This window comes from Microcebus murinus, chromosome 23, assembly GCF_040939455.1.
Source record: "Microcebus murinus isolate Inina chromosome 23, M.murinus_Inina_mat1.0, whole genome shotgun sequence".
NCBI lineage: Eukaryota > Metazoa > Chordata > Mammalia > Primates > Cheirogaleidae > Microcebus > Microcebus murinus.
Genome location: NC_134126.1, coordinates 18,392,397 through 18,408,677, shown reverse-complemented (window position 1 = coordinate 18,408,677; position 16,281 = coordinate 18,392,397). Strand labels below are relative to the sequence as shown.

At 45.1% G+C, this 16,281-nt stretch overlaps 1 protein-coding gene across 3 annotated transcripts in view; it reads left to right on the top strand.

The window, feature by feature from the left end:
• Positions 1-16,281, top strand: part of TGFB2 (transforming growth factor beta 2) — an 86,793-nt gene that overhangs the window by 40,774 nt on the left and 29,738 nt on the right. For all 3 annotated transcript variants that reach the window (XM_012759871.2, XM_012759872.2, XM_012759873.2), the window contains one exon: positions 12,130-12,293. In XM_012759871.2, coding sequence (XP_012615325.1) covers positions 12,130-12,293 — 164 coding nt within the window. The remainder of the gene's footprint in view (positions 1-12,129; positions 12,294-16,281) is intronic.

The window sequence follows — 16,281 nt, the reverse complement described above, 5'->3', positions numbered from 1 at the left end:
CACAGCTGGCCTGCGGATCTGCCGTAAGGAAGGTGTGCCACTGGGCAGGAACCTCGTCGTGGTGGTAGCATGTGCCTGCACAGCTCCAGGGCCCCCTGCCGTAGACTTGGCTGTGTCCCCCTGGAGTTGGCCAGCACCTTGGGCAGTGCCTGGTGCAGTGAAAAACACTTCAGAAAAAAGAAGTTCTAGGCCAGGTGCGGTGGCTCACGCCTGTAATCCTAGCACTCTAGGAGGCCGAGGCAGGCGAATCGCTCAAGGTCAGGAGTTCAAAACCAGCCTGAGCAAGAGTGAGACCCTGTCTCTACTAGAAAGAAATTATCTGGACATCTAAAAATACATAGAAAAAATTAGCCAGGCATGGTGGCACAGGCCTGTACTCCCAGCTACTTGGGAGGCTGAGGCAGGAGGATTGCCTGAGCCTAGGAGTTTGAGGTTGCTGTGAGCTAGGCTGACGCCATGGCACTGTAGCCCGGGCAGCAGAGTGAGACTCTGTCTCAAAAAAAAAAAAAAAGTTCTAGTGGGGATCCAAGTCTATATCCACTTAAGCAAATTCTGGAAACGTTGTTCCTTATCTGTGAATTTAAGGGATGAGAATAGATAGTAGAGTCCTTCTGATTTTGTGAGTCTGTCCCCTACAGTATCATTTAAAAAGTGAATGTGCAGGTTCACCATATCAGACTTCAAATCCTTCTTAGCATATTTGGAATGAGGAATCAAATCAAATGAATACACATTGAACAGGGGTATGTTGTAAATCTCACACAAAAAAGCTTCAGGGTAAAGCATAAGATGATATGTGTAAAATGGTTTGTGTGGAAAAGACCAAACACTTGCAATTTATTAGGCATTCAAAGCATATAGAAAATATGACTTGAGTGCAGAGGTCAAAAAGAGAGAGAGAGAGAGAGAATAATTCGCTATTGGGATGCATTAATAAAAGCGTAAGTTCCACAATAAGGAAGGTGATAGTTCTACCCTATTCTGCCTTGAGAATTATCTGCAGATTTAAGGTTCCAATTTTCACATTGGAGCAAAGTAGAGAACAGCCAGAACAGGTGAATGGCTTTCATGACAAACAATGAAACGAAATAGAGTAAAGAGATGAAGCAGAGAAAACATGAAAACCGGCTTCAAAATTTCTAAGTAGGGTGGAGTGGAAAGGGAGTCGATCATGTGGTGTGGCAGAACTGGACCCGTTGTGTAGCTCTTGTAAAAAGCAGCTCTCAGCCCGAGATAGGGAAGAACTCCTGGACAGTTGGAACTGTCAGAGGCTGGAGTGGGTCATCTGTCTGAGTCCTGAGTTCTCTGTCACTGAAAGAGTTCTGGTAGAGACTGTCTTGTCTTGTCTTGTAGAGAAAATTGCAGTAAGAGGAGTTAGATGCCAATAACATTCAGAGAGTACTTAATGGGTGCCAGGCAATTCCTTCATGTGCTATCATTTCTAATTGCAATGAAACATTGCAGAGAGACTGAATGTCAGCTGTATTTGCTTACTTCTCTCAAGCTGGATAATTCAGACCATCCATTTCTCTTCATATTTACTCACTCCCAAGCCATGAATTTAATACATTAGTTAATAACAGCCCATGCCACTTGGTTAAGTTGGTAAACAGCTTGCAATCCTAGCAGGGTGTGCCCTGCCACTTATTAGCTTAAGCTTCAGGGCAGAGCAACAAATCAGCACAGTGCCTCAAAGTAATTAGGTGATTGCCTTACAAAAAAAATTAGGCCACAAGCAAGAAGCTTACAGAAAACACAAAGAAAAGCTCACGTACAAGACACACATTGGCCATTATATGCATCACTGCTATAATTTGGGGAAGATTAGAGAAAGATTTTCAGGCTAATAAGGAGCCACTACACCCATTAAGCACGTCAAAAGTCCACACCAGTCATCGCAGAGCTGCTGGGAAAGTGCATTAGTTTCTGCAAAAGGGAATGTTGGCGTTTGTTCTGGGATAAGAACGCTTTCTTTGCAGGGATGAGCAAGAATGTCCAACGCTGAGCAAGAATGTCCAGCGCCGTGTGTTTTTTAAGCCCTATTTTTGCGAATGCTTGGTGTAATCTTGCTCAGATTTTACTTTTTGGTTCCCCAGTCTATAAAAGGGGATAAAAATAAAGTGTGTTTCTAATCTACTAAGAGATTAAGGAGATTTCCAAAATTTCCAAGTTTGATACATTAAAGGGATCAACACAGACTGGCTTCCTTCTGTTGACCTTGTTTGGAGCTATTGCTGAAATCTAGAATAGTGTATGGATACCAGTGTCATGGGCTTGTTGGCCTCTTTACAAGCCATCGGTAGAGCAAAAGCATGACTGCTTTGACCCTGGATATCCTAGAGAACAAAAGCACAGATTGAAGGGAAGTAGGACAAAGAGGAGAGAAAGAAAATGGAGCAAGGGAGGGAAAGAGGGTTAGATGGGAGAGAGAAAAAAAAAAAAGAGAGATCTTTATGTGCTTTTGGAAATGAGATTGTGGCAGAGAAGAGCTCCTTCAATGGCCTATTCCAACCGCGAGGACAGCCTGCCACTGTGAGGTCACTGGGAAGGGGTATCTTGTCAATCAAGCAAGAGGGATATCAGTTTTGTTTATCTTTTTGAAAAACCAGCTTCTGGCTTTGTTGATTTTCTGCGTAATTCTCGTGTTCTCAATTTCATTTAGTTCTGCTTTGATCTTAGTTATTTCTTTTCTTCTGCTAGGATTGGAATTGGTTTGCTCTTCTTTTTCCAATTCCTTGAGTCAGGGTTACAGAGGAATAGGACAAGCGACGTGGTCACATTCACAGCTCAGCTGCCCACAAAAGTGGGTTTGGGCATACACTTCCCATGCTCTTTGTCTCTGCGACTTCTCTAAGTTAGCCATCGGCCTCTCACCAACAGCAGTTAGCCTACCCAGGGCTTTTACTGCCCAAACCCAGTACACCCCTTCAGCACTTGTCTACACAGCCCTGAGCTTGATGAGAAATGTAGAAGAACTGAAGCGAAGTAGGTGTCTCCGTGTAGATGGGGTTTTACGGGGATGCTGGAAACTTTGGAATAGAAACTAGAAGCCCCGTGTCTGACACTGTTCAATAAAACCAAACACCGTGGGCCGGCACCACTGTTATTTTACTTTTTTTTTTTTGTACCGTGTAAGAAGGGGGCCCAGACACTCGTGCTGACAGTACGCGAGGTCTCAAGTAGCAGTGAGATGAAGGCCAAGTCACATAAGCTGACGCTGACACAATGAGACTCACGGTTGCCAGCAGCTTGTCAAGTCTGACACCAGCCTGGTCTCAGAGACGCCCGCTTTATGTCGCAGATGCTCGGGTGCTGCGTTACATTTAATAGGTAGGGTGGCCGGAGAGAATCTCAGAAACCGCCGCGGATGCGCTGTTTATGTCTCAGTCATTTGGAGTGAAATTGCTGTGACTCTAATGTCAGCAGCGTTTGGGATGTGGTAGTGAAATCAAATCCGTCGCCCGTGTGCCAAGACAAATTTCAGGAAACCCGAAAACACAATTGTCTTGGTTTCTCGCTGGCCGTGTCTACGCACACACCAGTGGTAGCTGGTTTATTTATTACCCTCCGACCATTCGGTGGCTTGCCGCCTGCCGCACCCTGGGGGACGTCTAATGAACCCCAAACGACTTCCCTCAAAGCGGGGGGTGTCAGGAATGAGGGGCCACGGCACACTCATTCAGCATGTCACAAGTCCACACCGATCGCTGCGGAGCTGCAGGGAAAGGGGAGTCATTTCTGGAAAGGGAAGTGGGGAGTTTGTTCTGTTTGTTTGAGGAGCTTGGGGATAAGGGCCAGGGGATGGCACTGGCAGGGACAGGGGCACTAGGCACAAATATATGGGGTCTGAAAGACCTTGGGCAACACTGATATTCGCAAAGGGCCTTCTATGGGAAAACTCGCACACTGGGTGAGTCCCGGGTCTCCAAATCAGGGCCATTTTGTTAAGGAGTAATGAAAATAGTGGGTCTTGCATTAAAGATTTTCAAGCTTTATTGCAAGGTCAAGCTGATCTCTAATACAAGAGGATCCACATCGTGTGTGTGTGTGTGTGTGTGTGTGTGTGTGTGTGTGTGTGTGTGTGTCTTTTATTGCAACCTTGCTCTGATGCATGTGTTGGTATTTCTGCCCGGGGTGATATTCATGCCTTCGACTCAGGGGGCTCCTTTGCAGAGAAGGCAGGATATTGTAGCGAAAAGCCACGGGCTTTTGATTTAAAAGCCAACCTCCCCTTGACCTTAGCCAAATGTTATTTCACTTTCCTTGTTCCTAATTTCTTTATCTGTGAAATGGGGATTAAAAACATCTTCTTGGAAGAGATGAAGTATGTAAAACTATTATAAAAGGGGAAAAGAGGTCATGAAATAGAATTCGGAGTCTGCAGTTGAGATCAGGCCATTCTTTTTAGGGTGGGGATGGTGAGGTGGGCATATTTTATTTATCCCTGGCTGGTTCATGACACCGGGTAACCTCAACAAGAGCCTGACCAAATTCATTGTGATTAAACCATCATAGTCTAGGGCAGAAATTCTTAAACTTGAGTGTGAAAAAGAATCACTGATATTCACCTGCTAGGTCTAGGATGAAGCGAAGTAACAAACACATCGCCAAGCCCCCCAGGTGATTCTGATGCAGGTGGGGAGTGAAAATGTAATGGGATTTAGGGGAGAAAATGATGTAATGGTGGAACTAGAATCGAGCTGGGAGGCCATCTAGCCCGTCCCGCCCCCAGATTCAGGAAGCCCCTGATTCTTTTGGGACAAGGTGAATCTTGTGAATACGTGATTTCTTCCCATGAGGCTCACAACCTTGACTATCACTTTCTTTATTTTCCTTCACTCTTCAAAATTATTAGAAAGCTCTTTATATATATGGAGCCCAAATATGACTCTCTGGCTCCACAGAAAGTAAGAACTTTCTATATGCAAGCCCCTGAAATATTTGAAATCCCTTAAAGGATTTGGTATCCTTAAGTCTTCTCTTCTCCGGGCTAAGTGTTACCAGTTTCTTTCACTGGGAGGTTCTCAGTCCTGGCTGTGCATTAAAATCATCCGAGGCACTTAGAACTAAGTCCACCCCAGTCCAATGAACCAGACTCTTCAGGGGTCTGACTGAGGCATCGGTATTCTCCAAGTTCCCCGGTCGATGGAGTGTGCAGTCCAGGCACTGCAAATCACAGAGTTCTATTTTTCTATTTTCAGAGCTTCAGAGCTCTTGTGTTGCTGCAATTTCCTCTTTTCTCTGTCTTACTCTTTCTTTCTAGGTGTAAGGCCTGATCTTTCTGTTCTTCTTTGTGGATTTCTTTTCTTCTGTCCTTTATTTCAGTAGTTCTCAAACAATAGGGTCCATAAGCATCACTCAAGGAGTTTGCTAAAGTGCAGGCCAGCACCTCCACTCTTTGAGAAGCATTGCTTTGTGGGATCCTTATGCCAGCCGCAGTCCATAGGAAATGGCACTGCTTTGCAAGCCTTTTGCAATTTATCCCCTAGGAGGGGGACTAGCTAGGATTGGAAGTTCAGGTAAGTGGTGACTACCCCAGGAAGGGAACAAAGAAAACCGCCAGGCCACTAACCATTCCTTTCATACCCACACCTTCCGTGTTTCACTTTGAACTACTGATCTTTCTCGCTTATCTTGGAAACCCCAAGTGCCAGGTTTCTCTTGGGGGTTCCGGTCAGTGCTGAAAACAAGAAAGCTATTGTTATACATTAAGGTCTCTTCTTAACCACCTTGACTCTACTAATCTGCTTGTTGTTAACTAGCACAAGTTTCACCAGCTAGAAGTCAACCAGTATCTTTCTCACACTGGTTCTCAAACTGATGAGATGGTGCATCAGACTCCCTTAAGATAATTTGTATTAATATTTATCACAGCTTCTCAGGTGAGGCTGATGCTGTAGGTCTGGAACCCCACTTTGAGAACCACTGCTTTAGCAAATGCACCAAATACCTGTATGTCCTCAGCCCAAGCATTTCAACGTGCCACCACTTTTTTTCTGCCAATTTTGTGGTGTAACCAACTGAACAGAGAATAAGCGATAGATGTTTGAAGCATTGCCTTCCCTACGAGCTGAGCTCTGGACATCCTTAGGGTATTTCTTGCAGGCCCCAAATCTACACTCTGTGTCTAAGCTCAGCACGTGTGGGTGATGTCACAAGTCCTTGCTTCAATTTTGTTTTTTTCACTAACATTTTTTTTTTTTCTTAAGTAACCCTACTATGAGCATCGTAGTGGGAGGTGTAATTGCTTGATGCAGAGATGTTCAGGGGAAGGTAAAATTCTCTTGTCCCGTTTTCTGATGGTCAGGGATTATCATAAAACAGGTGAAATAGTAAAGGATGGTGTTGAGGATTCCGTGGGAACTTTGGTGACTATAATTCCTCCCTTTGCAGGGGAGAGGAATTAGAGTATTTAGAGTCGTTTATAAACTGCCCCAGGACACTCAGCTACTCCTGTTCTTTCTCTCCTGTTCTCATCAAGTCTGTCTGGCAGGAAGAGTGCTCTGGGGGCATTCGTGGAAGACCCAGTGACCACTTGGCAGCCTTGTTGCAAGATGAGAAGAGAGGCAGGGAGGGAACTGAGTGGAAATTTGCGCTAGACCCAGGGCTCCAACTTTCCATCTCCTTCCTTATGTGATCCTAACAGCACAGTCCAATACATATGAGGTAGGAAACTATTTACATCATTATATAGATGAAGACACAGGCTCAGAAAAGACAGGTAATGTTCCTGTCACACAGCTAGGAACCGGTTGATTTGGGTTTAGAATTCTGAGAGCCTTGAAGGTCCTTTAGTGCATTAAGATCCTATAACTAGGCTGGGCGGGGTGGCTCATGCTTGTAATCCTAGCACTCTGGGAGGCCGAGGCGGGCGGATTGCTCGAGGTCAGGAGTTCGAAACCAGCCTGAGTAAGAGCAAGACCTCGTCTCTACTATAAATAGAAATTAATTGGCCAACTAATATATAGAAAACATTAGCCAGGGATGGTGGCACATGCCTGTAGTCCCAGCTACTCGGGAGGCTGAGGCAGCAGGATTGCTTGAGCCCAGGAGATTGAGGTTGCTGTGAGCTAGGCTGACGCCACGGCACTCACTCTAGCCTGGGCAACAAAAGGAGACTCTGTCTCAAAAAAAAAAAAAGATCTTATAACTAGATGGGCCTCTGGTAGGACAAGCTACAGAATTTGCAGAACTCTTTTTCAAAATGAAAATGTGGGGCCTCTTGTTCAAAAAGCAAGAAAAAATTACTGTTGAAAAGTCTGAAATATAAAGCTTTGTTCCTTTGTTCCATGGCTCTTTTTCTTTCTCCAACTGTCATGGTGTTTTTGTAATAAATGTGCTATTTGATATTGTGCTTGCTTGGGCGCGGGTGTACTATCCGTACCAGTGAGAACAGACTCTCTCAGGCACCTGGGACCCTGCCCTGCAACTTGGAGCGTGTAGCCCACCTGCTGCTGGGGGTCCCCTGCCACCAGCCCCCAGAGCGATGCCACATTGAGGCAGGTATTTCCCTTCCTGTGGGACTGCCACTCCAACCAGTAGGATTGCAAACTGGGGTGTGCTTGGCACCTGGGTTAAGAATGGACGAGAGCCACGCTCCTCCTGTGTTGCTCACTGAATGTGCTATGGCTCTCCCAGCTTGGGGTGGGAACAGCTGCCACCAGCCCCCCCCCCAAAAAAAATGGCCCAGGTTATGTGCCTGACCCCAGCCCTCCCAGGGGCAGAGGACAACAGTGCTCGCAGGGGCCAGGGAAGGCTGGGTGAGACTGGGGACATTGGAGCATCCTGGGGAAGTGGACAGGTAACAGGAGGTGGGACGGCCCTCTGTGCATGCTCTGTTGTCCTGTAAGACTTCACTTGCAAAACACAAATTCAAAGATAAAATTATTAAGGATTCCAGGATAATTATCATGCAGCATTAAACTCGAGTGGGAGGCCTTTCTCAGCATGGGGACCCTGTGCACCTGCTCTGGTCACACAGCCATGAAGCCAGGCCTGGGCTGCAGAGAAAAATTTATAAAGAAAGATTTCTGAGCTCAAGGTGCTTACATAGACAGAAAAAAAAAATGAAACAAGTTAATAAGTGATTTGGAACAGATACAAATCACCATAGAACAGATACAAGTTTATAAAGTAGTATGGGACTAAGTGCTGTGTGTAGGCTTTCTCTACGTTGATGGAAATTAATGACTAGTTAGATTTCCTCGGTTTCCCCCCACCCTCTCTTCCCCCAAATTTGATTTAGCAGGGCTGTGTGGCCAGGGTTCTGGTGAGGGGAACACCCCTCACTCGATGACATACTGGAATCTTCTGTGTGCAAGATTTTCCCTGCAAAGAAGGCCCATGAGAAAGCCCGGGGGAGGAGCCGAACCAGCTGGCTAGTGTGAGATCCACGGGGCTGAAGGAAAATCGATTTGATTGAACCGAAAAAGTAGGTCAGAAATCGAGAGGAGGGAGCGGGCCAGGATGCGAGTGTGGGTAAGTTGGCAGAGGTCAAGTGCGAGTACCTGACCACCTGGCAACGGGATAGGAACTGGGATGGGAATTACAGAGGACTTTAGAGAGAATTCCCATTCCAGAGGGGGAAATGAGTTCTTGGAGGAAGCAGAGGAAAAAGCTCCGTCCCTCCAAGACTCAGTGGGTGGATCAGGGCTGCTCAAGCCATTAAACACCTACCCTGCGCTCCCTGAGCTAAGGGAACGAGCCGCCGCCGTGTCCCCTCTTTTGGTCCCCCTGCCTTGTGCGTCCAGAGGCATTTAGGAAGGAAGGCCAGGATCACAGACTAGGCCAGAGCGATGGACAGCGATTTTTGTTTTTCCAAATGAGGAGACGTTTGGCAAATGGCTCAAGTTCCTCAGCCAGGCAGGGGGCTTGTGACCCATAGCGGATGACAGCAGGGGACAGCTGGCACCGACCCTTGGAAGCAGCAGTCGGTTCTTCGGTCAACAGTTTTTACATGCTCTTGAGTGCCGGAGCAGAAGTACAGGGACGCCTGCTGGTTGCCCCTGGCCTGGTGGCTTTGCTGTGGTCACGAGACCAGGGCAGAGTGGCTGGTGGCAGCTGCTCACCAGTCCTTTCACCTCGTGCATGAGCTGCTTCTGCTCATGAGACAGGAACCCCAAACGCACGTTCGTGTTATCAGGCGGTTGAAATATAAACAGCCCTAAATGGTTATAAGAGTCAGAGGGGGCTGTTTGCCAGTGTATAGGCCGCAGAGCAGAACAACTGTGCCGAACTAGCAAGCTGCTCCTGTAAATATTTGCAAATGCCCCTTCAGAGCTCAAAAGCCTGGGACAGGATCATTGGATGATTTGCTTAGAAGAAGAAGAAACAAAATTAACCTCGTGGTCCAAGGCAGCCATAAAAAGGAAGAGCTTGGATGGGCAGAGGACCAGAAAGGGGGAAAAAAAAATTGCTCAAAGTTTAATAAACACAAAAGAGAATAAAAATAAATCTCAAGAGCACTTATTTACAAACTCGATGGAAGGATAAGATTGAGGCGAGTGGGTGTGAAAGACGCGTGTTTGCGGACGTGGAAAGACGCTCGTGGAGGCTCCACCGAAGAAGAGGGAAAATGAACAAGATGTTTACTCGTCGTCGTAATGACTGCAAACGCACTAAATGAGCTTCGCGCTTCCAGGGTGCTTTTTCAAAGGATGTTTGAAGCTTTCGCTGCCTAATGTGGTGGCTTATGTGAAGATGCATGCAGCCACCAGCTCCTGGAAGGTTCTGGCCAAAGGGGTGTGCAAAAGGCCAGAGCACCTGGCCCCCAGCCCTGCTCGGGCTTCTCTGTCTGGGCATCTGGCCTGTTTTCAACTGAGCTGGTCAGGATGGTACCAGCCTTTTCCGATCACTTGGGGTGGGCATATTCCAGAGGAGAAAAAGATCCGTTTTTCTTCTCAGCAGCTATATTTTCAAATTGCTGTGCTAGAGGGCTCCAAACACCTTCCTGCGTGTACCAGTGTTTGCTGGCCTGAAAGCTGTCCCCCCCGACTATTTTTCGCAGCGGGGGTGTAGCAGGTCAGCACTACTTCTGCATGAATACTTCCTTTTCTCTGAAACCTGGATGCTTTGGATTTTTGGGGTTTTTTTGTTTGTTTGTTTGTTTGTTTGTTTCTGAGACTTCTGGTTCATGGGCTACAAAGCCTCAATTCACACAGTCGTTTCGTGAACCAGCAGGGAGCAAAGCGTGGCTTAGAATTCACAGCTTCTCCATGAGCCTGCTTTCTGAGAGTCACCAGTACGCAGGGACGGGGAAAGGAATGGGAGGGGACAGTCCCTATGAGGGAAAAAATTCAGGGCTCTTAAGATGAGAAAATACTGGTGTGTTCCTGGGATTTTTTTTTTTCTTTCCAGTATAAGCGTCAGGGCATGGATTTCCCAAGAAATCACGAAAGGTATTTATTTCTATTTTAAGATCGGCAAGATGGCTCGTTTATTTAATAAGAAGTTAGTGTTGCCAATAACCAGATGCCTGTGTCTTTCAAGATGCTCGCTGATGACCAGCTATGCAAACAGTGGGGACTTGGTGAGTTCCATGGGGACAGAGCCTCATCCTGGAGATGTGAGAAAGAAGAAAGGCCTGGCAAATGCAGTCTCTGCCCTCAAGGTTCTTAAAATTTCACGGGGGAAAACAAAATAAACAAACACAATGCAGAAGTAATAAAAGCATTTGTAAGGACACACCAACAACTGTGAATGATTATGTTGGAATGAAGTTAGATAATTGAAGAGACGGTAGCAAGAGAGGCAGCTACCAGAGGTGGGCGGAGCATTCTGGAATGGGGGAAGAAAGTTTGCAAGGGGTTTTGGAAGATTGTAGAAACATACCTATAACCAGTGATGTGCCCGGTAGAGGTGCTCAGTTGCAAATGTTGTGTTTCAAAGCACAGCGGGTAGAATAGGACCTGCTTTGGTCTTGGTGTTGCGTCAGTTGAGTATTCAAAGGCAGATTATTAAACAATAACAGCAAAACCCTAAGCAACCCATGAGCTTTAAACACACTAACTGTCATGTGAGTTGGAGTGAACTCAAGCTGGATTTGAGCTCGGAGCCTCATGAAACATATGTAACTCACACATGTCTTTACCTTGGGAGCCGTGTCTTGCACAGGCAACTCATGCTGCCATGTTATAGCACGCATGATACGTGACGGGTGCCCCCCGGGAAAAACCCTGCAGTTGGTTCGTGAAATTCTTATGGTTACAATTAATATTGACAATTTAGTTGCATATAACTCATGCACAGAAAAACAATAAAAAATAACGGATTTCTTCATTAAATTAGAAAGGATCATTTTGTTTCTGTAGTTTTTATTTTATCTTCATAATTAAACACTGGAGCCCCAAGGAAAAAAAAATTTTCTAGTGTGACAGCCAATGTGTTAAATTATTGTGTACAGTCAGCAACTCTGTATTTTACAGGGTTCAGAACCGAAGGAATTTGTGCTGATTCTTTCTCTCCTTTAGCTAGGATTACCTCCCACCAACAGACATTATCCTGAATAAAGAACTTTAAGACTGAAAGTAGTATAGCCAGTATGCACATATAGTTTTGTTTATTCAGATTTCCTCACCATAACTTGCCTAGGGAGTGTATTTGGTCATATGTGTGTGAAAAAACAAAAATATTGAAGCCAAAAAAGATGCAATACATGAGTCTGGATAAAAGAAGATTATTCAGATGCCAGACTTTCAAGAAAAAAAAAAAAATACATGGGCAAACTGCTTGCCATTAGGAACCATTTTCTTGGCACATCTGATTAAAGTGTATGCGAGCCCAACAGCTCTCTCCAGGCATCAACTGTCATGACTTGTTCCAATTCATAACCATCTAGAATTTTCCACCACTCCGTCAACCTTCAAAGGACAGGGTTAACTGCCTGCCCTCAAATGGAGTTGAAAGTGGTTTGTTAATCTCTGTTTTCTGCTACTCCTATAACCAAATGCACATGGCTATTTTATTTTATTTTTTTTTTCCTGGTTAAATTGTTAATGGTATTAAATTGGCCATTGGAAACTAAGTCATTCTGTAGATAATTCCCTTATGGTTTCTTAGGATTATCTCACAGTCTTTTCTGAGAGCACAATGGATTTTATCATTTTCAATGATTGCCTTAACTTGTTACAGATGCCATCCCGCCCACTTTCTACAGACCCTACTTCAGAATTGTCCGATTTGACGTCTCAGCCATGGAGAAGAATGCTTCCAATTTGGTGAAAGCAGAGTTCAGAGTCTTTCGTTTGCAGAACCCGAAAGCCAGAGTGCACGAACAACGGATTGAGCTGTATCAGGTAATTTCCACCTGGATTGTTTTAATGGGCTGTTGAGGTCATAGATAAAAGGGTTCTACTGTCTTCGATTTCTTAGCTGGTATCAGCCAATCTATATATTCACAATCGAGATCTAGTTCCCAATGTGTTACTACTGTTACAGTAATAGCTTGTTCCTAATCACTCGGGAAGGAAGAACCCTTTTGAATGAAGTATTGATGCTCTGAGCACATTTCTTGAGTGGCATGAATGGTTGGAGTATCCAGCCTTAGGAGGGGGTTAGTCCAGAAGTCAAGTCCCTAATCTGGAAAGTCAGATACTGTAGGTCTGATTCCATCCTGAGCTCACCTTCCTGTTCTCACCCTATGGCTGTCCTTTCCTCCTTTTCTTTCCTCTTCTCTTCCTTCCTATTGTGTTCTCTCTCCCTGTCTTTCTCACTTTTTACTACTTCCTCTCTTTGCATTAACCTCATCCTGTTTCCTTTTCCTTTTTAATTCTACCCAGTCTCTCCAATCCACCCCCTCCCCAACACACACACACACTTCTGCTGTCTACCTCTGTCCTCCATGACTCGGGCAGCCTTGACATCTCCTCTTGCTCATTTTTTAGTAGAGTTGGTGGGCAGCTGTGTCACAAGGTGATGATGATGATGATGAAGCGCCAAATAACTGATATTTCAGAGATGTTCTTAAAAGCTTATTATTCAAGTGGAGTCTACAAGACAAGAGCATTGGCATCATCTAAGAGCTGTGAGAAGTGCACAATCTCAGGCCCCATCCCAGACTTACTGGATCAGAATCTACATTTGAACGAGATCCCTAGGTCATACTTACTCACAAGAAAGCACTGCTCCAAAAGCCTTGAGTCTAGTGCAAGGGGTAGCCGTGTAAACACACAACTGAAATGCCTCATCGTGTCATAGGGACCGTGCGTGCCAGCGTGTAGGGTACAGTTGGTGAGATTTCACCAGAGACCTGACATTTGAGCAAGGCCTCAAGAAGTATCTGTTAAAACAAGATGACGGGTGGTCATTCTTGGCAGAAAGAGCAAACCGTTGAAAGACAGAGTCTTGAACCGGCTTGTTGGGGGCACATGGGACGTGGTGCTCGGTGCCTGGAGGTAAAGAGAGACTTGGGAGAAGGTGGCTGTCCAGGGAGAGGGTGTAGAGGGAGACTAAAGAGGATTGAGGACAGACCCCTGGGAACCCCAATGTTAAGCAGTAGGTATGTATGATTAAAAAGTGGATTACTTGAGGACAAAAATAGACATTGGCGTAGATATGAAGAGACCTCTAGTTTGAGATTTGAATTATTTGGAAATTTTGATAATTGGGATAAGCATTTTCCTTGTATTCATTATGAAAATGGAGAAATTACCATACAAATCGGTGCTGTATTTGAGATCTCAAGAATAAATTTAACATTTTTAGAGTAGTTTTAATGTACTAGTTTATGCATGTTCATGCAGAATAATTCTTACTTATTCAAATGAGTTCTCAAAACTGCTACTTAGAACGTTTTCAATCTTTTTTTTAAAAAGCCAGTCAAATTTAGCCATCAAGGGCCATATACAGGAAGCTTTAAGTTGTAACTCGTGTTCTGGAAGCACTGAGAGGGTAGCAACAATGGGATCCTTTATGACTTCTGTCACTCTGCGGTGTCAGAGAGAGATCACGCTTATGTATGTAGACCACACGGTCCTGAGCACTTCAGAAATATTGCTTGAGGTGCTGCAGTGATGCTATGAAATCTGCACTGGGAGGTATTCTTTCTACTGCTATATTCTCTCTCTATTTTACAGAAAACGATCCCAGATCCCAGAGAAGTTAAGTAACGTGGCCAGGGTCACACAGCTAGGCAGTGGCGGGGCTGAGATGGGAATCCAGCTCTGACTCCCAAGTCCCTCCTGTTCCTCGCCATGTGCCATGCTGTTCACAGCAAGCTTTCCCTTCTCCGTCCCTCTGGATCAGCCAGAAGAGAAGAGAAATAAGAAAAACTAGGCCAGAGGGTGGAGTGATTTGGAGGGAGAGCAATGACTGGTCCCTATAAAAAGAAGCCAGATAAAAGAGTAGCCAACTAAATTGCAAGGTGATTTAAACAAACAAACAAACAAACATGATTGCATCTCCTACATCTCCTTTTTTTCCCCCTTCTTTCTTTTGTTTTTCCAATTAAATCGCATTTCTTTCTGTGCTGATAATAGCATCATGGGTTGTTCTCTTAGGCCCTGTTTTAGTTACACAGCTTCAATAAATCAAAGGCAGGGTCTCCTAAGTCTTGCTGCCTGTAACTTGAGCTGCTAAGTCACTGCTATTGTGTGTCTCCTTGACCTTGTTCTCTGAGGCCTGGCCTCTGCTGGCAGATGTGCTGATAACTTCTCTTCTTCCCAGAGGCAATCTCATCTCCAGGAAAGGGATGTGCCCCATGGGGCTGGTAACTCAGAGGATCTTAGTGAGTTCTTGGTGTGTATGTCCCTGTTAGAGGTTTCTGCAGCACTGGCTGGTCCATGTCACAAGCCATAAGATCCGCATGGATTGGTCCCTTAGTTGGCAAAGGTACAGCCCAGGATGGAAGCTTTTAGGTTGGAGAGGTGTGGGTATGTTCACTATCTGGAAAGTTCTAGCAGAAAAATGAGGAAGAATAGCACCTCCTTATCTATCTGGAGCTCAGCTATGCAACAATTTCACTTCCTGAAATGCAGCCAAGGAGCAGGAAGCAAGTCAAAGAGATCCCTGAACACATTGAAAGAAGGCAAAGCACACTCTTATCAGAAAGGCAGCCTTTAGCCCTTTGTTCCTCTGAGTTGGACCACGAAAAGTTAGAAGCACCGAATTAGAAGGGGAAGCCTAGGGGAACACATCCTGATGGCAGCAGATGGTCCTTTAGGCCGGAGATTTTTGCCAGTGCACCACAGTGATGTCAACCCAGAAAAATCAAGTCATGGAAGCCATGCCTGTTGTGGACATTTTTCCTAAGTCTTCCCCTGTTCATAGTTGACCCCACTCTTTATCTCCTTGGCTCCCTACCTGGCTTCTGACTTCTGCTTCTGGCCTCTTTATCTCCAGTCCCGTTTTTGATTTGTTCTCCAGCATTCCATTTGCCTTCAGCTGCCATTTGGAGGTCTCAATAGTCTTCAGTGATACACTTCCTTCTCTAGTCCCAGTATAGAAATTGATGCTTATGGTAGCAGTCTTGGATTATGAAGGTGAGGCTAACTAATTTTCAGGAAACTGAACACATTCGATACATTTTAGAGAGTTTCATATCCCACTCCCTAGAGGAATTAGGGTGACTATGAGTAGGTTCTCAGGGTATTTAGATGGTCATGTGGATGATTCATTAGGATTCCTTAGGACATTGATTTTAAGCACATACATGCGTGCGTGCGTACATGCCTGTGTGGGTGCAGGTACTCCCCCAAGTGTGGAATCCCGGGGTGAGCTTTTATAAAGACTAACCTGGTTACCTTCGAGGATATTCTGATCTTCCTTGGAAAGGAAATGGAGAGTTACCTCTGGACAGATGTGGCTTTAAAAAGCTCTCCTGGTGACTCAGATGTGATCATTCTCCTCTTTGGATTTGGATCTTCCCATTCTTGATTGGGAATCACAAACTTAAGGCATTACCCAAGCTTTTTTGGGATCATCCTGTTCCATAAAAATGTATGCAGGTACTGTCTCTAAAGTTAGAATACAAGGTTGGGTGGACTTATGATAGAAATCCTGAGAGTTCAGGGTTTGTCTTGTCCTGGGCTGTGAAGGTCTATTGATTGTCTCTGCCTAGACGCGTTTTGTCACCTAAGCTTCTGTTGAAGTCACTTTTGGCTAAAACTGAAATGCTTGGGAACTCAAGATTCTCACTACCCTATTCTTCCTACAGAATAGTCTGTCAGAACTTTAATGAATGTAGTAAAATAAAGTGTTACTGTCTTGCTTTCTCTAACCTCTGTCATGTTAGCAAACTCTAAAGAGTATCTTACTGGTATGACCCAGACATGTACACCAATCATA